Source organism: Sorex araneus, chromosome 9 (genome assembly GCF_027595985.1).
Source record: "Sorex araneus isolate mSorAra2 chromosome 9, mSorAra2.pri, whole genome shotgun sequence".
Taxonomy (NCBI): domain Eukaryota; kingdom Metazoa; phylum Chordata; class Mammalia; order Eulipotyphla; family Soricidae; genus Sorex; species Sorex araneus.
In genome coordinates, this window is record NC_073310.1 from 19,456,439 (window position 1) to 19,480,265 (window position 23,827).

Consider the following 23,827-nt stretch of genomic DNA (forward strand, 5'->3'; position numbering starts at 1 on the left):
TCCTGGCTCTGCACTCAGAGATTACCCCTAGTTGTGCTCAGGGTACCATATATATATATAGGATGCAGGAGATTGAACCAGGTCTGCTGAGTGCAAAGCAAGTATCCTACCCACTGTACTATTCTTCCGGCCCCTGGTTCTGTGGGTTTTTACCCCTGGTACTAAACTCATCAGCTCCCCTAGCACCCCATCTCTGTATATCTTTCCTTCTCATCCCATCCTTTTACCAAATAACAACAACTTGCTTCTTTCAACTAGTGACTCTACACGTATTCTCCTTTACCATCACTGATTGAGATGTGCTGATAAAAACCACTCAGTTAGGTTCTAATTAGGTCCTAGTTTACAGATGTGGTTAAGTAACTCATGAGATGAAGACAGATAATCCCACTTCATCTTTACGGGTCCTAAATGCTATAATAACCATCTTTATTATGAAGGAGAGGCAGAGGGACTTCTGATAGTTGTAGAAGAGGAGGTAATATAAAGATGGAAGCAGGCAGTATGTTTCACTTACCTAGAGTAGTCAAACTCACACAGAGAGAAACCTGAATGGTGTTTTCTAAGCATGGCAGGGAGAGAAAATGGGGAGTGGTTTAATGGGGACACAGTTTCATGTTTTGTTGTTGTTTGTTTTGGGGCCACACTTGGTAGTGCTCAGGGCTCATTCCTGACTCTGCAATTTGGGATCACTCCTGGTGGGCTTAGGGTACCATATGGGGTGTTAGGGATAAACCCAGGTTGGCTGTGTGCAAGGCAAACACTTTACATGCTGTACTATGTCTCTTGTCTCAGACAGAGTTTCAGTTTTAGAGATGAAACGTTCTGGAGGTGGATGATGGTGAAAGTTACACATTATGAATGCCATTGAAGTTCACACCTAAAGTGGTTAAAACATTCCATTTTGTGTTATGTATATATACATTTTTGGGGCCATACCCAGTGATGCTCAGGAATTACTCCTGCCTCTGCACTCAGAAATTACTCCTGGCAGTGCTCAGAGGACCTTATGAGATGCTGGGGATTGAATCTGGGTTGATGGTAAATAAGGCAAATGCCCTGCTCTAGCTCATGTTATGTATATTTTATCACACAACACATATACCCATACATGATAAATGCAGAAATTGGAAGGATGTGACTGCAAGCAAGAAATACCAGTAGAGGCTGAAAGGAAGGCCCATTTTTTTTTTCCTTTTTTTTTTTTTTAAAGATATTTTATTTAATTTATTTATTTATTTGCTTTTTGGGTCACACCTGGCGATGCACAGGGGTTACTCCTGGCTCTGCACTCAGGAATTACCCCTGGCCATGCTCAGGGGACCATATGGGATGCTGGGATTTGAACCCGGGTCGGCCACATGCAAGGCAAACGCCCTACCCGCTGTGCTATCTCTCCAGCCCCGGAAGGCCCATTTTTTAGTAGCTCAGTTGTGTGGCTCCACTGACGTGTATGCTGACATTGACCCCATGAAAAAGATTTTGGATTTCCATCTTTCAGAACTGTAAGACAAGAGTGGCTGTTTTAAGTCACTGAGTTTGTGGTACTTTGTTCTAGTAGCCTCAGGAAACTAGTGTGTCAATCAACAACATGCTTCTCTGGGCCTTCTGCAACTGAGTAATTAATAAGAGAAGGAGAGGAAATCATAGCAGTCATTACTTCTGCTTCTCACTGTCACCTCAGCTGAAGGAAGATCTGGGAGTCAATCCTTGACTCTGAGTTAACTCTGAGTTCAAAGGGTGGGAGTCTCCCAGATGGCAGCTGAACTGTCTATGGCTTCTTTGGTTGGTGACTTAACTGGATTTCAACTAGCTCCGAGTGCCCCTTCCCTCCCCAGGCAACTTCTCAAACTAACCTCCTGTGCATGTAGGCTGTTGGTTTCACTGTGTGATGAGAGTCAGGCATTGCCATAGCACCATGGGGTATTTGGCCAAGAAGCAGGTTTTGGCCAGTGAAGAGTAGATACTACACATTGGAGATCTGCTGGGGAGGGGTTCTGGGCTGGCTTCTGTGAGATTTGGACAGCTGAGTTGTAGGGAGGCAGATAATAGGAGACAGGACAATTTTCATTTGGTATTGAATCAAATCCTTAAAATCCTGGGTCTCCTCTCTGCCATCTGTGGATAGGAACTGAGTGACCATAGAATAATTTGGATAGTTATTGTTCTGACCTGGGGGCACCTGGCTTTTCAAACGTAGGCCCTAAATCTCTCTGAGAATTGTGAACCTGTGTGGCTCCAGGATGGGGGATCTGTCCTTCATTCTCAGACCATTCTTTTTATTGTTATTTGTTTTGGGGCCATACCCAGTGATGCCCAAGTATTACTCCTGACTCTGCACTCAGGAATCACTCCTTCTGATGCTTGGAGGACCACATGGCATTCGTGCAAGGCAAGTGCCTTACCCACTATAATATCTTTTCATTCCCTCTTCTCAGCTTCATCTTTCCCCCATGACCAGACTATTTGGGCAGCATTCTTATTTTTCTGGTGTTCTGATAAGAGAACCCCTTTTAATGATTAGATTCTTTTTTGCTTGTCACCAGTGATGAGAAGTGACCCAACAGCTTGGCCAACTTGGAAGAAATAGGGCATTAGAGCACAGTCAGCCAACTGGGGGGAGAATCAAGGAAAAAATGGTGCGGTGTGTGTGTATGTTTTAAAGATAGCACTGTAGACCGCCGAGATGTGATCCCGGGGGTTGCACGCATGTGCGGCCTCTCTGCAGCTGCATGAGTGTGAATCCAGACCCAGCAAAACCTCTTTCGGCATGGGCAACTCCTCGCAGAATGTCTCCTGCTTGAGAACTAAGCCTCGGCCCCGTGCCCGCCCAGGAGGGGAAAGGTATTTCTCTCTCACCTCTTTCTCTCCGGGGATGAAGGGCGCGGTGTCCGCCATATTATGACGACCACAGATTGGATTTTCAAGCCTGCAATTATCCAATATCTGGAATAAATCTCCCTGGACTTAGTTGTTAAAGTACGGAAATTCAAAACCGCGCGGCCACTAGTGCGGCCACGCGACCTCATTTGTCTTCACAGTAGGTCTGAATCTAGTGGGGCACTCCTAACAACAATAGTGATGTTTGTGTTGAAATATTGAATTTAACCAAAGTAAACAGAAAGTAAAATGAAACTTATCGGTTACAAGGCGGGGGGTGGGGGGGCGGGATGGGAGGTGTACTGTGTGTTTTTTTTCTTTTTGGTGGTGGTATATGGGTGCTGGTGAAGGGATGGTTGTTTCAGCATTGTATAACTGAGACCTAAGCCTGAAAGCATTGTAATCTTCCACATAGTGATTTAATAAAATAAAATTTTTATTTAAAAAAAATAAAGATAGCACTGTACAACATGATGTCTTAAAGGTATGCAACATGATTAAACATATGTCCCTATGAATGACTATAATCAGGTGACAGAGCTATCAGTCTACATAGTCAACTTTTTTGTGTGTGGAAAACACTTAAAATTCTCTCTTTGCAACTTTCATATGTATTGCAGCATTTTTTACTCCAAACACTGTTCTGTACATAGATTTTCAGGACTTATTCATTTTATAGCTGAAAATTTATGCTCTTTGACTAACACTCCACATTTGCCCCATCTGTATCCTCTGGAAAACACCGTGCTATTTTTCCTTTCATCCTTTTTAGATTTCTCATGTAAGTGGAAGCATACAGTGCTTGTCTTTCTCAGCCTGACATGTCATTTAGTAAAATGCCCTCAGGGTTCATCTACAGTGTTATAATAGTATTCAGTATTATAAAATAGTACTCAACCATCTTCTATTTTATGATTGAATACTATATTTTTAAAACTGTGTATGTGTGCATGTATGTGTGTGTGTGCATGTGTTGTGTGTATATGACATCTTGACCATTAATCCATTGATGGAGTTTTAGGTTGTTTCTGTAGTTGATGGGCCTTAGGTTGTTTCTATATCTTGGTTATTGTGCATAATGCTGCTACAAACATAGGAGTACATATATATCATTGACATAGTGTTTTTATTTCCTTCTGCTATCTCCCCAGAGGGGTTTCAGAGAATCCAGGGATGACCATGTGAGGAGTTACTTGCTGATGACATGCTTTTTTGTTAAAAAAAAATCCCCCCCAAGCCAGTCTATCCCTACATGTTGTGAACAATCCCACCCCTTGTTGGTCCTCCTGGCCCCCTCCTAGTTCATCCTTCATTCCCATCTTATCTGGCTCACTCCTTTCTTTTCAAGTATTTCTCAAAGCAAATCTCCCCAGCCTTCTCCCCCAAATCCCTCATTCCCAGTTTGACCTAATGTGTGACTCAAAACTTTCCTCTCAGCCACCTCTATTCTGAGCTTGAACTTTCATCTTAGTAATGTGATTCTGGGGGCCAAATTGGGTACATACCTTACCGTGCACCTAGCCGACCAAATTCAATTCCAAACATCCCATATGGTCCCCGAACCTGCCAGGAGTGATCCCTGAGTGTAAGTCAGAAGTAAACTCTGAGCAATTATAGGTATGGCCCCCAAACAAAACAAAACAAACACCCCCAAAAAAAACAAGAAGAAGAAGAAAAAGATTCTGTACCCTCATGGTGATTCACTAATTAAAGAATAAAATAAATTTAAAAAAAAGAAAGAGAAATGTGCAAATTCTGCTGGACCAACTGAATATCCAGAAAGGATTAAGTTCACCGAGTCCCTTGGGTGGGATTCTTTAACATTTTCTCTCCTGTCTACTTTGGAATGACCCCCTAATCCATAGTGGTGGATGAGACACAAGGCAAGGAAATTGCTTCCCTACCCTCCCGCCCCAAACACACAATTCCCTCTTGCTCCAGGTAGTCAGCATGGCGGGTGCCCAAGAGGTAGTATTGCATTTTTGTTTTGTTCGAAGTAACATTGCATTATAATATTATGTAAGTTGCGGGCATGCAGCATGAAAAAAATCAACACGTGTCTCTCTCTATTACATTAAACCCACCACTAGAAACCCAAGCCAACAGCTCTAGATCTCAGAATATTCTCTTTGGAAGCCAAGAGCTTGACTGATCCCTGCGAAGGGCGCTGCGCCCGTCTTACACCTGGAGAAGCTGGTCCCTGGGGACCTGGAACTGTAGCAGGTGTCCCGAGGCTTCTGGGGCCCGGGGCAGGTTGGCACATCCAGGCAGCAGCGCTGACTTTGCCTCGGGTGTGGCTTCTCAGCAGGCAGCCGAGGAGGCAGCCGGCTGGATGCCCAGTGCTGAGGACAGCGGGCCTTTGTGCCAGGCGAGCACCACCCCCTTGGCCGGCCCCTCCCCTCTCAGGGGAGCCCTTACCTGCGGCTGCCACCTGTCTGCCCCACAGCTCCGCCGGCTCGCGGTGCGCTTCCCTCCGTCTGTCCCCGCGCAAGTGCCCGACGACGGCGCAGCTGGGGCCCTGCCGCCGCCGCCTCACCTCCACTTCTGGGGCCCTCCCCAACCCCGACTGATCATTAACTCAGGGGCCGCATAAGGAGCGAGAGACCAGGACGTACACGCCGCCGCCGCCGCCGCCGCCATGGACAGTACCACCGTGACCCCCACCGCTGACCCCAAGTTTGAGGATCTTTCCCAGTACATCCGCAATGCGGCCGACATCTCCGTCATCGTCATCTACTTCGTGGTGGTCATGGCTGTGGGACTGTGGGTAAGTGAGCCACTGGGGAGTTGGGCTGAGGGGGCCCTGGGGAGGGACAAAGGGATGTGCACAGAAAAGGGTGGGGAGGGATGGGGGTTCTGGAGGATGATGAGGACAGAGAGGAGTGCGGCCGGTGGAGAAAAGTCTAAGGAAGTGCAGTTTGGCAAGGTGGGAAAGCTTTGGGAGAGAAGTTCCCAAGAGCTGGAGAGGTGACATCTGTCTTGTCTCTTAGCGATTCAGTTTCAGAGAGAAGAAGCAGTGTAGAGGGGCACCTCTGTGCCCGCTGCAGGCACAGCGGTGTGGGCCCCCGTCAGGGGGCTGCCCAGTGTCCTTGCATCCAGGGGTTGGCTGGTAAACTGGGTGGAGGAGGACTAGAAGGCGGCTTTGTGCTGGAGAGAGGGACACGCAGGTGGCGTGGCTTCCCTTTGGGAATCTCTAGACACACCAAACCAGAGGAACTTGTTCTTCTCAGCCTAGAACTTTGGAAATCTGATTTATGACAGACTCTGGCGCACCCAGCCACGAGAGGAAAAGGTGTTTTCAATGTGGAAATATTCTGTTCACTCTCAAAGGCTGTCAAGGAGAGAGTAAGAGGCGGGGAGTCTCGTGCCAGTTAGTGGCTGGATTGGACTCCTTTGACCTAAGGGAGGGTGGATATTAACTTGTCCATAGCCTGAGCTATCCTCCCCCCGCCCCCCGCCCCGGGGACAAAAGGACATTTTTGTTTAGTTGGTTTTGCGTCACACTCTGCAGTGTGAGTGAGTGACTCCCATCAATACTGGTGATCTACCTTAGGGTACCCACACGTAAAGCTGGCACTCCAGTCCATCCTATCACAACCCCTGTCCTGGAAAGACATTAAAGAAAAGGAATGTAGAAACCAGAGGTGATTGAAAGTCTCAGCTGCCCTGAGACTGTTGGTGTGATTCTTCTTCAATGTTCTCAACTTCCCAGAAACAGAGAAAAGTGTCCAACTCTAGCATCAGGATTTATCAAGTCTAGTAATTGCTTTGCCTTGGTTCCAACCATATAACTTTAGGTAACACACCTCAGCCTCAGTTTCCTATTGTATCGTATTCTACCCTCAAGAGTATTAGCCAGTCTTTGAATTACTTTTGTTAAGTAAAATAAGCAAAAGGATCACCTGGGTAGGGAAGCTTCACAAAAAGTCAGGAGAAAGGGGCTGGAGCAATAGCACAGCGGGTAGGGCGTTTGCCTTGCACGCGGCCGACCCGGGTTTGATTCCCAGCATCCCATATGGTCCCCTGAGCACCGTCAGGAGTAATTCCTGAGTGCAGAGCCAGGAGCAAACCCTGTGCATCGCCGGGTGTGACCCAAAAAGCAAAAAAAAAAAAAAAAAGCCAGGAGAAAAAAAGTGGCGATGGTGGTGGTGGGGATAGGGACCAACTCCCATTTTACAGAAGAGAAAGCCTCACAGGGTTGTGATTTGCCTAAGATTGAAGCCCATGAAATTGTTCTTGGAGCTCAGGTTTCTTGCCTCATGGTTGCCATGACATACAGAACTTGCCTCCTTGCCTGTCTTCCTCTCCTGGGATCCCTCAGCATATAAGTGCCAGCACCAAAAAGCACCATCATTTGCTGTCTGTACTTGACTGCTTGTTTCCCAGACAATCCCTGATAATTTCAGTTCCCCAAGCCAATCTCAGTTTAGTCTTGCTAGTCTGTGAATTATGGTGTTTGCACTTTCAAATATCTGTATAGCATTTTCACTTGTGTTAAATGTCACTTAATGAACCAGCGAGTAATTGTCTACATTTACTCTTACCTCATTAGTCAGTGCCTCTGGACTCTGATCAATGAACATGCTGGAGTGATTCCACTTACATTCCTCTTTGTTCTATTAACGTGTCAAGAATGGCTTGTTTCAGGGACAGCCATCCTGACTCCTGCATGATCTCTGGGCTGCAGAGATAGAACAGTCCAGCCCTGTCATGCTTCCTCAATTTAGAAAAGGTATTCTCAGCCCCCAGACCTTGATTGCCATACCCAGAAATGTCACTATTGTTTGCTTCTGTTTTATCCTCCTCTGTGCTGATCCAACCAGTTCGTTCAATTTTTGTTTATTTCCATTTTTTCCCTTCACCGCCTCTGTTTGCTTTTTGGGAGATTTTGTACCTTCTAAAATGTATATTTGATTTTAGACTTCACCCGGTGGTGGCAGTGGGAGATACTCCTGGTATGGTGCTAGAGGGATCCTGCAAGACTGGGGACTGAACCTGGGGCTCCCGCATGTGAAACACGCACTTCAGCCCTTTGAGCATCTCCCTGACCCAGATTTTATATTTTTTTCCATAGCTGGCAATGCTCAGGGGTTATTCCTGGCTCTGTATGCAGCTATCACTTTTGGCAGTGCTAGGGGGAACATATTGGGTGCTGGGGATAGAACCCGGGCTGACCACATGCAAGGCAAATGCCCTATCTGCTGTTCTATTGCTCTGGCCCTGAGAGTTTGTATCTTTTAAAGCTGTGCCACTGATCTGGAAGAATTCATCAAATTATCTTGAACCCACCTGTACCAGGCATTATTACAGTTTGACCCTTGTGTTGAATCTGGCACAAGCCATGATTTTGATGGTCCACGGGTTTAAAATATTTCTGTTTTAACAATTTTGATGGGTGGTGAAGAAATAGAAAAACATATTGTGCAATAGAGGTAAAAAAGATTTCACAGGGGCTGGAGCAATAGCACAGCAGATAGGGCATTGGCCTTGCACGCGGCCGACCTGGATTTGATTACCAGTATCCCATATGGTCCTCTGAGCACCTCCAGGGGTAATTCCTGAGTGCAGAACCAGGAGTAACCCCTGTGCATTGCCAGCTGTGACCCATAAAGCAAAAAAAAAAAAGATTTCACAAAATTCAAGTACTCTCTGCTCCCTACCCCTTTTTATACAGAAAAACAAAAAAATTCTGTTTTATGTAACACATTAAATGGTCCCTTTTTTTGATGGGGACAAGAGCAGGAGTGAATACAGTGACCAGAGTCACTCAGATGGGTTAGCTACAGAACTGGGACTGGAACCCAGGCCTTGCCTCTCCTTAAGACACTTCCTTTTGGGAAATATCCTCTCCATGTCCTTACCACTGCATGCAAGGTTCTGACAGTTTCCTGGTGGTGCAGAATGCCTGGATTCCTTCCTTCATTCTTTTCTCACATATTTTCAGAAAGTGAGGGCCTGAAATTTATTGAGTTCAAATCTCTTTGAACTCAGTTATTACCTTTAACCAATTTGATTAAAAATATTGACAAGTTGTCAATCACTAGGGCTGGAGCGATAGCACAGTGGCTAGGGCATTTGCCTTGCGCGAGGCCAACCAGGGTTTGATTCCTTTGCCCCTCTCGGAGAGCCAGGCAAGCTACCGAGAGTATCTCACCCACACGGCAGAGCCTGGCAAGCTACCTGTGGCATATTCAATATGCCAAAAACAGTAACAAGCCTCACAATGGAGACCTTACTGGTGCCCACTTGAGCAAATAGATGAGCAATGGGATGACAGTGCTACAGTGTCAATCACTGTCACTTGAAAAATTTCAGAAGAAACTCTTTCCAGTGGCATTATTTCCATCTCTGGACAGTGTTAACAGCAAGAAAATTCTTCGTATGATTATTCCAGTGCTAATATCCTGGAGCTTCCCTGGGTGTACATTAGGCAGGCCACTCTAAGTAGGTCTGTTCCATTTTGTGGCTTAAAAGATGATAGGCCAAACCGGAGCCTTCTCCTCTCCAGGTCACATACCCCAATTTTTAAGTTTCAGGAAAAATACCTGGAATTTATTTCTTTTGAGCCAGCAGTGCTCTGGGGCTACTCTGACTCTATGTTTGCATGCTGCTCCTGGTTGTCAGGATCTCACACGTTGCCAGGGATTAAATCCAGGTCTTCTATACACAAAACAAATATGTAGTCTGTTGTGCTATCTGTAGTCCCCGGAATTCCCTTCTTGTTCTTGTTCTTCTTATTCTTTTTGTTCCAATTCTTCTTTTTGTTTTTGTTCTTGTTGTTCTCCTTCACTTTCTCCTCCTCTTTCCCCTTCTTCTCTTCCTCCTCCTCCTCCTCCTCCTCCTCCTCCTCCTCCTCCTCCTCCTCCTCCTCCTCCTCCTCCTCCTCCTTCTTCTTCTTCTTCTTCTTCTTCTTCTTCTTCTTCTTCTTCTTCTTCTTCTTCTTCTTCTTCTTCTTCTTCTTCTTCTTCTTCTTCGTCCTCCTCCTCCTTTTCCTCCTCCTCCTTCTTCTTCTTCCTCCTCCTCCTTTTCCTCCTCCTCCTTCTTCTTCTTCCTCCTCCTCTTCTTCCTCTTCCTCCTTCTCCTCCTCCTCCTCCTTTTTTTCTTTTTCTTCTTCCCCTTTTCCTTCTCTTGATGCTAAACATTTGATATTTTATTAAGACTGTAGGAGATGAATATAATGAAGTATTTTCTTCGTTTTTGTTATATTCATTTTCAATATTGATGGTTAGGAAGATTGAACTAGTTATAAGACGTAGCTGCAATGAATCTTATTTGGGGAGCTTATTTATCATTAAATTAAAAAAATAGATTGAGGCATTGTGATTTAGCGATGGTTTCCAAGACCACACCCATCACCAATGTTCCCATCTCCCTCTCCCCAAGGTCCCCAATATGCACCCTTTCAAAGCCCTGTTCCAAACTCATTTCTGTGGACCAATTTTCCCATTGTGTTACATTTGTCCCTTTGCTTCTACCTTGGTGTGTTTCTAAGTCCCACATATGACAGACATCATTTTGTATCTATCCCTCTCTTTCTGAATGACTTCAGTGAATATAACATCTTCCAGGTCCATTCATATTGCAGCAAATTTCTGATTTTGTCCTTTTTTAGATATGCATAGTATGAAATCCCTTTCTGCTCAGTGATTTATTATGTTGAGACAAATAAGTGGGTCATTAATTGTGCATCTTTTTTTTTCTTTTTGGGTCACACCTGGCAATGCACAGGGGTTAGTCCTGGTTCTGTACTCAGGAATTACTTCTGGCGGTGCTCAGGGGACCATATGGGATTCTGGGAATCGAACTCGGGTTGGCCGCGTGCAAAGCAAACGCCCTACCGGCTGTGCCATCGCTCCAGCCCCATTAATTGTGCATCTTTGTGCTCACTATTGTGAAACAATTCTCTTTTAATTGCAAATAGATAAGCAACTTTAATGTCATGGAGTTTGAAGTGGGGTCTGGGCCCTTAGAGCTTTTCTCTGAGCATCTTGTGCTCAGGGAAGCAGCATCTTTCTACTTGTAGGAAGGACACAATGAGAAAGAAGGAGGGAGGGAACCTACCTGCAGTGGCTATCCCAGAAAACACCTAATGAAAACTGCTGACAGACTGAAAAATGCCTGCCTAGGGTGTGTCACTCATTTTCAGAGGGAGTGTTTAGGATGTAATATAAGGGGAGAGTGAAGGTAGAAGTAAGTACTGAGAAATCCATTTACCCAGTGGTTTATTGACTATTCACTAAGCCTAAGAAGTGGGACAGAAAAAGTGGGAGTATATAGAGACATGGTTCCTCCTGGTTCACAAGGTAACTCTGTTCTAATATATATATATATACATGTATATGATTTAATTTTTACTGATTGAGGGACTGTGATTTACAATATATTGACTTTACCTTTTAGGCTATGTTTTCCACCAACCGTGGGACTGTTGGAGGTTTCTTCCTGGCAGGCCGAAGTATGGTGTGGTGGCCGGTAAGTTTCACATGAAAAACATGTTGGCTCAGTATAGTACTCCATTAGGAGTCCATTTCTTTGGGAATTGATGATGCTTTCTTTCCCCCTCAGGTCCCTGATAATGGACCTCTTGATCAACAGATCTTTTAATCACTTGAGGGAGAGAACAGTCATTAAAGACATGTTGTTAGGATTCTTGCACAGTAAGAAGAGAGGAAAAGATTGAAAAGGCAGGTGGGATGAGAAGCAAAAAGCACCATGGATGTAGGTGACCTGGAAAAATTCACAAGTCCCTTGTTGTATCTCTAGAATGGGTGTGGTGGCAGTTACCTTTTGGAAGGGTTTTGAGCAGTGGAGACCTATCCTGGTATAGAGAATCAATACATAGTAGCCATTTTTGCTATCTTTTAAGTTATTTTAAGTTCCATGAAATACATTTTATCTGACCTAGGTTGGAATTCCGACATACTGCCTAAAACAGAGGGTACCCTAAAAACTACTCACTGTATGGGTGAAGGAAGAGTCCTCTTCTGTTTCTGATGACAATTTTCCTCATCTCTTGGAGGACTTCATAGTTTGTATATTAAAGAGGAATTTCCCCTTGTATGTGTACCAAGGCAGAACTATTCCAGTCACAGGACATGGATGTAAATGGAAGGAAATCAGGAAAGTTTCCTTTATACTATAAGCTCATAAGCTCAAAGCTCTGTAGCCAGGTATATTAGTTTAGGTTAATCAGGTATATAATATATCCAGGTATATTAATCTAGTCTAATGATAATTTCTGTCCAGAGTTCTTTTTTACTTAAGTGACTTGATCACATTGTTTAAATTGTCCAGTTGCTCCTCCTTTGTCTCTAGTTCTCTTGCTTTGTGATGTAGGAAGTATGAATAGCCAGAAGACCTGCAGAACAACAGGGATTTTAGGGAGTACCTGAGATCCAGTAATCTTGAGTAGTCAGAGGAAATCAGTAGGATTTGAGGGTCTGAGGGCTTAGGGATTTTTGTTTTATTGACTCACCCTGAGATACACAATTACAAAGTTGTTCTTGATTGGGTTTCAGTCATGCAATATTCTAACCCTTGTGTATATACACTTCACCAGTATATATTTCTTGCCATCAATGTCCCAAGATTTGGGCTTAGGTGTCTTTGTTTCTTTTTTTTTTTTTGCTTTTTGGGTCACACCTGGAGATGCACAGGGGTCACTCCTGGTTCTGTGCTCAGAAATTGCCCCTGGCGGTGCTCAGGGGACCATATGGGATGCTGGGAATCAAACCTGGGTCAGCCACGTGCAAACACCTCACCCGCTGTGCTATTGCTCCAGTCCGGGCTTAGGTGTCTTTGAAAGAAGCAATTGTGACCCTTAAGAAGTGCAGATCCAGGAATTATTGGAAAAGATGTTCTGGGGTAGGGAGACAGTTAAAGGATTGGAAACATATACTTTCACCCATGGGACCTGAGTTTAATGCCTGGCACCAGAGGGCCCCCTCCAGTATTTCTAGTATATCTATAGTGTTCCCTTGCCCCTCCAGGCACTGCATTATCAGACTCCATCACTAAACCAGGCAGGTTCACACATAGACTAAGTATTGCCGATTGAGAGTTTGGGGTTCTGAGCTCCACTGGGGTTGTGCACCCTCTTGCACCAAATTATAACCTGAGGAATAGACATGAGTGAATCAGAGAGGAGGGTGAAATCTCCAAGGCTTAGAATTTATACAGGGAGTCAAACGGGTACTTCCTAGAAACCCAAGTCACATGTAAAACAAGGCAAGCCAACGAGTAGCTAGAAACCATGAAGCCATCCTAATTGTTGGCTGGTTGGTTGCCCAGAATTGTTTTCTACCTTGACACTCTGGTTTTGTGCCTGGGTGCTGTGTTGCAATGATCTTTTCTGTGTGTGGGAGATGTGAAGGCAGGGAACTTAATTTTCAAGGGGAACTCCCCACTCCTTGACTAATTTCCTTCTCAGACATTTGCTCAGAGAGCAGGAGCCCTAAATATACACCTCAGTGGAGGACTCATGTTTCAGTGAAGAGTTTCAGAGCTAGATCCATGAACATTGTGTGGTATAGAGGGCCAAACCTTTGATATATCTATTTAGTTCAGAAATAGACATTCCAAAGGTAATGAACTTGGCTTGTCTAGAACTATGAGATCAAGCAAAGCCTTATTTTTTCTGATACCCAGTTTTCTCTCTGATTGGATACAGGCTGAGGATCTCAAAGGCTCTCTGGCTCTAAAATTTATGATTTTGTGCCACAGGGAACAAACACGAGGAAATGAATGTGAACCTGTCAGCCAGTTCATCATTAGTGAGGAAAGAACATGAAAATGGGATGAGAATGTGTCTTTCAATAAGCTACAGTTCCTTTTCTTCATTCTTTATTAAGAATGGTCACCAAGGATTTTATCACAGTAGTTTAGAGAAAACATTGACCAAACTTCTCTCCAAGAGACCAGACAGTACATATTTGCAGACTGGGAGTAGGTCTGGAGGAATAGTGTATGGGCTATTAAGAGTGCTGTCTTGCAAGCATATTGTCACAGGCTAAAATTCCTGGTATCCCACATGTGCTGAGCACAAAATCTTGGTAGTTCTGTTAGATCCACGCAGCTTTTCTGTCTGTGATCACCAATGATACAAGTGATTTTCAGCCACTCTGAATGTAGCCAGGTGTGCATATGAGGCTCTTTTTCATCACCCTGGACTTTCATTGAAGCAACAACAATGTAAGGAAGGGGGGAATTAACGGAGGATAAAATGTTTTGAGAGAGTTTATATGACCTTCATCTCATTATTCAACTCTGTTGATATAACATATAAAGGTGCTATAAGCAATATAAATGGTTGAGTATGGCTGTGTTCTCATAAAGCTTTATGAAAATTGGTCATAGGGCAGATTTTTTTTAAGGCCTAGTTTGATACTTTGTTCAGGCCTGGGTTCTGAAGTCAAGATATTTGGGTTTGGTTTCAATCTTTTCCTTACTAAATTGGTACCCAGAGAGGTGTTACTAAACATCTCTGTGGCTTATGTTTGTTATCTCTGTTTCTATCTCTATCCTAACCTTCTTATATAAGATTGATGACCCAAGCCTGGTCTGGCAATAGTGCCTGGTACACAGTAAACCCTCCTTTTATTTTTCAAAGCCACCAAAGCAGTGCTCAAGGGTCTCAGGGACCACCCCTAGAAATAGTTATCCAATAGGTTGCAAGATTCAATGCTCAGACCTGGTGAAGTGGCACTACTCAGGACCACCAGTGCTGGGGACTACTAGGACCAGATTGTCAGTTTGTGTAGGCCTCCAGAGAAGCACTCTGCAATGCTTGGGAGACTGTGTGGTGTCAGGGACTAAAATTAGGATCGTGCACAGGTGAAGCATGTATTCCTGATCTCTGAGCTATCTTTGCTATCTTCCTGGCCTCTATAGGCAAACTTTTTTAGTTTTTGTGCTATACCTATTAGTGATGAGGGCATACACATGGTTCTGTGCTCAGGGATAACTACTAACAGTACTCCAGGGACCATATGTGGTGCTGGGATTGAATTAGACTCAGCCTGTTCACAAAATGAGCACTTATAACCCCTGTATTCTCTCCTAGCCCCTTTTGAGCTATTTTTCAACTGTATGCTTCCCCCACCCCCCACTCCATACTTGGTGGTGTTCAGGGCTTACTCCTAGCTCTGCTCTCAGAGATCAATCCTGGTGGTGTTCAGGGGATTACAGGTGGTGCCAGAGATTGAAGCTGGGTTGGGTCAGTTGCATGCAAGGCAAGTTCCCTACCTGTTGTACTATTGCTCTGGCCTCTCACTGGCAACTTTGGGAGGATGATCATATCACCTATCTCATGGAATCATCAGCCACCCAGAAAATGCGATGATTAATCCCATAGGTTACCCAAGTTCACACAAGATGAGCCGGAGGTGGAATTTTCTCTTTTTTTCTCCATAGTTGAATTTCTTCCTCCTTATCCTATGAAAAGGGAATTGATAAGATCAAAACTTATGGTCTACTAGGTTTATCTGAGGCTGGGGGTGTGACCCAGTAACAACAAGTGTGATTTGCCTGTGTGAGGCTCTGGATTTGATCCCTAATAGCACAAAATAAGTGAAAGAAGTCTTTTTTTTTTTTAAATGGAAACCAAGACTTTTTTCCTTTAGGGTTCACCAACGATTCTCATAAAAAATTTCCCTGAGGAATGAAGTTAGCTTCTCACACTTTTCTTTTTCTTTTTTTTTTTCTTTTTGGGTCACACCCAGCGATGCTCAGGAGTTTCTCCTGGCTCTGAACTCAGGAATTACTCCTGGCAGTATTTAGGGGACCATAAGGGATGCTGGGGATCAAACCCGGGTTGGCTGCGTGCAAGGCAAATATCCTCCCCACTGTGCTATAGCTCTGGCCCCGGTTCTCATACTTTTCAAACTCATTTGAGTAAAACATATCTGATGTTTTTTTTTTGTTTCTTATTTTTTTATATAATTTTTTATTGAATCACCATGTGAAAAGCTACAAAGCTTTCAGGCTTAAGTCTCAGTTATACAATGATCAAACACCCCTCCCTTCACCAGTATAAATGTTCCACCACCAAGAACCCCAGTATACCTCCCACCGCCCCCCCCATCTGTGTGGCTGATGATTTTCACTTTACTTTCTCTTTTCTTTGATTACATTCAGTATTTTGACAGAAAACTCACTATTATTATTTGGAATTTCCCCCTAACAATCAGACCTGCTTAAAAGCCATCATTTGATAATTTGTTTTCCATTGCTGAGAATGAAGAGCATATGAGGTCGTGGCCACGTGGTTTTGGATTTCTGGTATTTTTGTAATTAAGTCCAGAGAAATTTCTGCAAGAAATCTCATCATTGCAAGTTTGTACCTCTGTTTAGTGGGCCTTATAAGATGGCAGTTGCCACGCCGCCGCTGGGGAAAGGAAAGGCCGAGAGAGAAAAACCGTTCCCCTCCCAGAGTGTCATGGGGCCGTAGCTTGGTTCACCATCTAGAGACATTTCTGCAAGAAGCCACTGGGTGCTGAAAGTAGTTAGTTGGCCTCCGGGATCATGGGCGTTCAGGAGTGAAGGGGCCACTCGTGTGCAGCTGCTCGGGGTCACTTCTGGGCGGAGAGCAGTGTTTCTTTATTTTTGTATATTTTATTTTCATAAAAGTAGTTTACAATAGTTCATTACAGATAATATTCAAACACCAATCCCACCACCAAGCACCTTCCTACCATAATGAGGGAAGGGTGTGAAGGTTATTGTATTCTAGAGCCATTTGAACCTGTATATAAGAGAATACAAGCAACTATGCTAAAACCAAACAAATGTGTGCTACTTTGATAAGTGAGATAGAGTGTAAGAGGTAACATGGCTCCAGGAAATTCTGTGGTCCTCTCTTTCTGGAGCTTTAGTTTGTAGCCTTTGGGTCCTGATCATTGATGAGATTACATGGTGATGGGAGCAGTTTGTGGGTGTGACTGCCAAGCTACTGGAAAACTGGGGAGCTGGGGAGGAGGAGGCCCAGTCCTGATCTGAGCGGGCTTGGAGATCTCAGTCACAGGTTCCTGCATACCTGGGTTTTCTGCCGGTTCCCTCTTGGGTGAGACTCATCCGAGAGTGTGGAGAGTGGCCCTGAGCATGGTGGTGGTTGGGTTCTGGAGGTTTTTGGCTGCTGGGGTTCTCCTTAGGGCGGGGAGGGAAACTCAACCTGCCACTCCTCTGAGGTTCCCTGGTGAAGATAGACTGGTGTGGGGTCAGAACATTCTGCAAACATATCTGATGTTATCTCTGTTTATAGACCCTAATGGTGAGCATCACTTAGGGTGCTACCAGAATGGCCACTGGGAATCTTGAAAGAGTTTGGTCATCCTGAGACCATGGTGGGAACTCATGAGGGAGAGAGGAAGAAAGGGCACAAGGTGAATAGATATAGGGGAGCAGAGAACTCATAGAGGGAACCAGGCTCAGATGGAAGAGAGACATAAGCCAGCAATTGGCCTTCATAAGCTTGTGTGTAAATAATTCCCAAGCTGAGGTGACTCTTTTCCTCCTCTCCTTGCTGTCACTCTCACACTCTCAGTTATCCTAGGTGTGGAAATGAAGGTCAAACCAGGATCTTCCCGACCCACTAAAATCTCTTCCAAAACTAGCATAATACCTTGCATCTTAGAGGCACTTGACAAATACGTGCAGAATTGAGAAAAACAAAAACACAAAGGGGGACCTGTTGCTCGATCCTCATGCTGGAGACTTCCTCTTTAATGTCGTTTGAGAGCTCAGTGTGTGTTTTACAGTAGCTGCAGTGAGGAGGGACGGGACTGGGACTGAGTCAAAAAAACTTGTCTCTAGCACTGCTCCAGATTTCTCTTCCTAGAAGTTTTGTCTTTTAATTTTTTAATTGAATAACCATGAATTACAAACTTACAGTATTATTCATGATTCAATTTCAGGTGTACAATGTTCTAACACCAGTCCCTTCAGCAGTGTTTACTTCCCTCTGCCAGTTTCCTCAGTTTCCCTCCTGCCCCCCACCCCAGCCTTCCTCTTTGGCAGGCATTCTTTTTCTTTTTCTTTGTCCGGTTAGGCATGGTGGTTTGCAATACTGTTACTGATACTGAGAGGGTATCAAGCATGTCGCTTCACCCTTTTTTCAGTCCTTGTCCAGAGTGACCACTTCCTTCTATCATCATTGCAGTGGTCCTTTTCCTGATCAATCCTTCTAACTCCATGGTAGCAACTCTTCCTACAAGGACCAGATAATTTTTATTTTGGCTTTTTGGGTCACACCCGACACTTCACTTCACAGGGGTTACTCCTGGCTCTGCACTCAGGAATTATTCTTGGCGGTACTCAGGAGACCATATGGGATGCTGGGAATCGAACCCGGGTCAGCCGCGTGGAAGGCAAGCGCCCTATCTGCTGTGCTATCACTCCAGCCCCCTAGTTAATTTTTTTTCCCATTCTAGCACTTAAAAAAAAGTAAGGCTGTGGGTCAGGTTGTAAAACTGGAAAAGCAAGACCAGCCTGAGTTAAAGATCCTGCTTTCAGTTCACATCAGACTTGTTTTTAAAGTCTCTTGTGGTCATGCTTCCTCATTACCATTGACATTTGTTTTTGCTAAGCTTGAGTGAAGTTTTTGTAAAACTTGACATATTCTACAGTTCTGTAACCCTTTTGTAGTGACACTTTTCTGTTTAGCATGCCAAGTGCCACCTTGGTATTAACTCATTTTTTCTCTCTTTTTCCTTCTTCCTCTTCCTTTTTCCCCCTCTCTTTTTTCCCTGCCCATTTTTCAAGGCTTAGTGTCCCTTGAGGAGTTTCCCTGAAACTCATCACATAGCCACTCATCATCTTGTGTGTCCCTTGATATCGGTTGGCTGCTGTGTATCTGTCTTCTACTTCATACCTAAGTTCCAAGCTTCTCCTTCCAGCCCTTTCTGGCTGCCTTCTTGACATTTTCTAACACATTAGCATTTCTGAATTATGTCAATATATTTAGATGATTGAGCTAGGAAGATTGCTGAAGATATTGGATAAGAGTAATTGTATTATTCATGTTAGAAATTTATCTAGGGGCTGGAGAGATAGCACAGCGGGTAGGGCGTTTGCCTTGCACGTGGCCGACCCGGGTTCGATTCCCAGCATCCCATATGGTCCCCTGAGCACCGCCAGGAGCAATTCCTGAGTGCAGAGCCAGGACTAACCCCTGAGCATCGCCAGGTGTGACCCCAAAAGAAAAAAAAAAAGAAATTTATCCAGGTTTTTGTGTAATTGGCAGAACACACTTTGAATCAGCTGTTCCTTTAGGGGTAAACTTCATATAAAAAATTGGTTTTTAAAACTCCTCTGCTCCTGAATGACCATGATCCCAGAGGCCCCTAACTAATTTTGGAACCCAGTGGCTTTTTGCAGAAATGTCTCTATACTGTGATCTAAGCTACAGCTCCATGCCGCCCCAGGAGGGGAAAGGTTTTTGTCCCTCGGCCTTTCCTTTTGGCCGTGGCAGCGGCATGGTGACCACCATCTTTTCATGTTTTAGAGCCCACTAGACAGAGGTACGAGCTTTCAGTGACTAGACTTCTGGCAGAAATTTCTCTGGACTTAATTAATAAAATACTAGAAATCCAAAAGTGCACGGCCACTGTCACTGCCACACGACCTCATATAATCTTCATTCTCAGCAATGGAAAACAAATTATCAAATGATGCCTTTTTGGTAGTTATGATTATTGGGGAAAAATTCCAAATAATAATAGTGAGTTTTCAGTCGAAATATTGAATGTATTCAAAGTATAGAGAGAATAAAGTGAAAATCAGCAGCCACACAGGCAGGGGTGGGTGGGATGGGAGGTATACTGGGGTTCTTGGTGGAATATGTGCACTGGAGAAGGGATGGGTGTCTGATCATTGTATGACTGAGACTAAATCTGAAAGCTTTGTAACTTTTCTCATGGCGATTTGATAAAAAAATGTGTAATATAAAAAAAGTTGGTTTGTAATTGATGTTTAAATTATGGTCTCTGGAACTTGGCTGCTTTGTTTTTAATCCCTGCTCTATCCATTCCTAGCTTTGGATGAATTACTTATCCTCTGTGCCTTGTCTCCATTAATTACACACTAAGGGATCATTTTATGTACTTCATAGAAGAATAACTTGGAGGATTTTATTAGTGAATACATGGAAATATCTTAGTATAGTATGCATTTAGTACGACTCAAGTTGGCTATTTTTTGTTTTTTGTTTTTATTTTCAAAGTGTTTATCGTAATTTATTGCATTCAATATTTCAACACTAATCCCAGCACCTTTACATCTTCCCACCAACTTTATTTAGCTTTATTTCAGGTTTTCCCACCACCACCCAAGCCTGCCCCAAAGGCAGATACTAAATAATTTATTTTGTATTGCTTGTTATGAATAATTGACTAAAAATGATTCAAAAATTTTTCCTTAGAGGAAAGTGTGTGAAAACTGTCATATCTCAACTTAAAGCCATTAAATCCCTAAATTAGAAATCATTAACATGTTGTTCGAGTTTAAATCTTGTGTTCTAATGTATACACACATATGTATATATATTTTTATCAAGATTGGTTGTCTTCTACCTTACACTACATCAAATGTGGTGTGCTACTCTTGGTACATAAGTGGTGTAATTGTATGAAATGTCATGTGGCCACGAGCTTCTGGAATTCTAAAAATTTTTCAGAGGGTATTAGCAGAGGAGTTACATTTTGTTTTTAAACTGGATGTTGATTTTGGGGTCTGGAGGAATCTCTGCAGTGTTCTGCTCTCTTCTGAGATTCATTTGTGAATCTGGATAATGGCACCCAGAAGCAGTTGGTGGGTGTGACTGCTAGGAAAACTGAAATTCAGGGACATGGGTGAGGGTCTTTTTTTTGGGGGGGGAGAGGGCCACACCCTATAGTTCTCAGGGATTACTCCTGATTCTGCACTCAGGAATTAGTGCTGGTGCTGCTTGGGGGACCATACGGGATGCCGGGGATAGAACCTGGACGGCAGTGTGCAAGGCAAGAACCCTACCCTTTGTGCTATCTTTCTGGATCCTCAAGTTGGCTCTTTTTATCTGCATTGTTGTCATCATTATCATTATCATTATATTTCACCTCTAGATCATTCTGAAACTGAATTCAATAATTTATCCATTTACTCACTGTTTTTTCATTCAAATTTCACATATCAATTACTTTTTATGTACCACATTCTTTGGGTACAGGCCAGTGTGTGTGTGTGTATGTATGTTGTGTGTTTGTGTGTACATTGTACATATGTCTACAACACATTCATCTTTTAAAAATTTTTTGGGGGTCTGGAGATAAGATATTTGCCTTGCTTATAGCCGACATGAGTTTGATCCCCAGCACCCCATAGGATCCCCCAAGCCTGCCAAGAGTGATCCCTAGTGCAGAGAAAAGAGTAGGCCCTCCGCATGTCTGAGTGTGGCCCAAGAAAAAATAAATTGGGGCCGGGGTTATGGTCAGCTGTGTTTATGGGACTGTGTGATGCCTGGGCTTAAGGCTGGGCTCTCACATGCGAAAGTGTAAGTTGGTCCTGACACACTCACTCTTATAAAATAAATCTAAGAGTGTCAGGGACACTGAGGTTATTATATTTAGGCTCAGATTTGAATGATCAGAAGAAAACAGTCACTGGAGGATTACCAGGTCATCCTAGTACAATTGAAGAACAAAGTCCTGAGATAGGGAGTGATTTGGAAACTAGAGAAATTGAAAGGGAGCCAGTGAGGGGAGAGAGAGTGCTTATTAATTTGGCACTTTGGGGGAGGAGCCCCAAATTTTAAATAATCTCCTGGATGAGCCCAGGTGAATTGGTGAAAGGATTGATCTGCTGCCTCTTTGACATCTGAATATCTTTGAATACCAAAAGAAGAACTTGCTTGCTTTTTGAGCCAAGAGATTCTGGGAAAATGCTAGCTTTGGCAGTGTTTTTCAAATTTCCTGCCCATTTTGTTCCTGGGTCAAGGAAAAGGTTCATGCTGATAATGAATGAAAGACTACCATTGTACATGAGAGATGTCTTCAGAGGCAGAGACTAAACAGAGATTATGATACCCCAAGGCAGCATTTCTGTCTAAATATTTATCAGTTTCAGAAATAAAATATTCAGAGTAGGTAAATCTTAACTTCTATTCTGTTCCTGCCCAGGAAGTGTGATTATGAGAGATGACAAAAGTCAAAGATTTAGTGTTTCTAAGAAAAAAGTAAGGGGATAGACAATATTCAATGAAAACAAATCTGTAATCTAAAGGATGGGGCTAGGGGAGAGGGAAGGAAGGTAACATAGTACCTCCAAAGCATAAGAGCATTTTTACTCTTGTAAACTAGTATTACTTCAATAAATTAATAAAAAAATCAAACATTAAAAACTTCCCCCATCAAAGACTACAGAATGATAGGCAGTGGGTTTTGAGCCCATTGTACTCCTTTGAGGTAGCTTAGACATGGGAGTTCAGGAAAGAAGGGAAGTCTCTGGGGGACCATTCTATTCAGTAGATGTGAGTCAGGTTGGACTGTGGAACCCTGGAAAAAGATACCAACATGAAGATGAGACCAATACCTACCTCACAGCTGTTGTAAACAATAATCTCAAGTGAATGAAGTGCCTCGGTTTAGAGCAAACAAAAATAGCCATACTATTTCCCTTTCTCATTCTCCCAGAAAGGACTCTTAAATGTGGTACCCATTTTCTGTAATATCAGGAAGACTTGGGATCTCCTTCCCAGGCCCAACCCAGATCTAGTGAGTCAGAGGATGGGGCCCAGCAATCTGATTTATGCATTCTCCCTGTGATTTTTATTAGGTTTTAGCAAATAAAAACACAGGAGAGCCAGTAAAATTTGAATCTCAGACAATGAATTTTGTGTGTGTGTGTGTGTGTGTGTGTGAGAGAGAGAGAGAGAGAGACAGACAGACAGACAGAGAGAGAGAGACAGAGACAGAGAGAGAGTAGATACCATGCAATGTTGGGGCATAGTTGGATGAAAAAATATTTATTTGAAGTCGAATTTTAACTGGGACTCCTGTATTTTGACTCTAGATTCTGATGCATGGTAAAGTTTGGGAATCACTATTCAAGGATGTCTCCAAGGAATGCAGCAGTTTAGAAAGAGAAAGAGAGGGGCTGGAGCGGTAGCACAGCGGGTACGGCGTTTGCCTTTCACGCGGCCAACCCGGGTTCGAATCCCAGCATCCCATATGGTCCCCTGAGCATGGCCAGGGGTGGTTCCTGAGTGCAGAGCCAGGAGTAACCCCTGTGCATCGCCAGGTGTGACCCAAAAAGCAAAAAAAAAAAAAAAAAAAAAAAAGAGAAAGAGAGAAAGAGAAAAGAAAAGAGGCCTTGGAGCATCTTTAAGTTATTTAAACAATTAACTTCTCTCTTATCTTCACTGTTGCAATGTTCAGGGATTGCAAAATCTGTGTGATATGCCTTTTAACTGTGGTGTTTGCTGGGGCATGGGTGATACATACGATTGCAGTGCTCACTGAGTCTTGATACTCCCTGAGGGTTACACGTCTTTATTTTTGGTGCTCACAAGGGGTCACATGTGCAAATTGTGGTGCTCATGCAAATTCTGGTCGTAGTGCTTGCTGGAAATTGCTACATTGCTCATACAGTTGCTTGCTCTGGACATACTCCCTGTCTATGGTGCTTGCACATATTTTAGTGATGTTCATCGGGAGTTGTATCTATTGTAGCGCTCAAACACACCTGCAGGGAAACCAGAAATTACTTTGCAGTGCTGGAGTTCACAGATGGTTGAGCTGCCAGGATTGGGCTCTTTGCCTGTTGCAGCACTCGGGGCCTGGACATTTGACTTTATATTTGTAAGACAGGATTCTAAGACACAGAATCGCGTACCCCTGCCCCCACCAAAATCGCAAGACAGTGTTGTTGTAGGCAAAGCTTGTGAGGGAGTGTCCTCTTACAAGCAGAGTGAAAAGAAATG

At 43.7% G+C, this 23,827-nt stretch overlaps 1 protein-coding gene across 3 annotated transcripts in view; it reads left to right on the plus strand.

The window, feature by feature from the left end:
- The first annotated feature begins 5,518 nt into the window (after window positions 1-5,518).
- Window positions 5,519-23,827, plus strand: part of SLC5A1 (solute carrier family 5 member 1) — a 62,378-nt gene continuing 44,069 nt past the window's right edge. For all 3 annotated transcript variants that reach the window (XM_055147198.1, XM_004615582.2, XM_055147199.1), the window contains exons 1-2: window positions 5,519-5,647; window positions 11,281-11,352. In XM_055147198.1, the coding sequence (XP_055003173.1) occupies window positions 5,519-5,647; window positions 11,281-11,352 (201 nt within the window). The remainder of the gene's footprint in view (window positions 5,648-11,280; window positions 11,353-23,827) is intronic.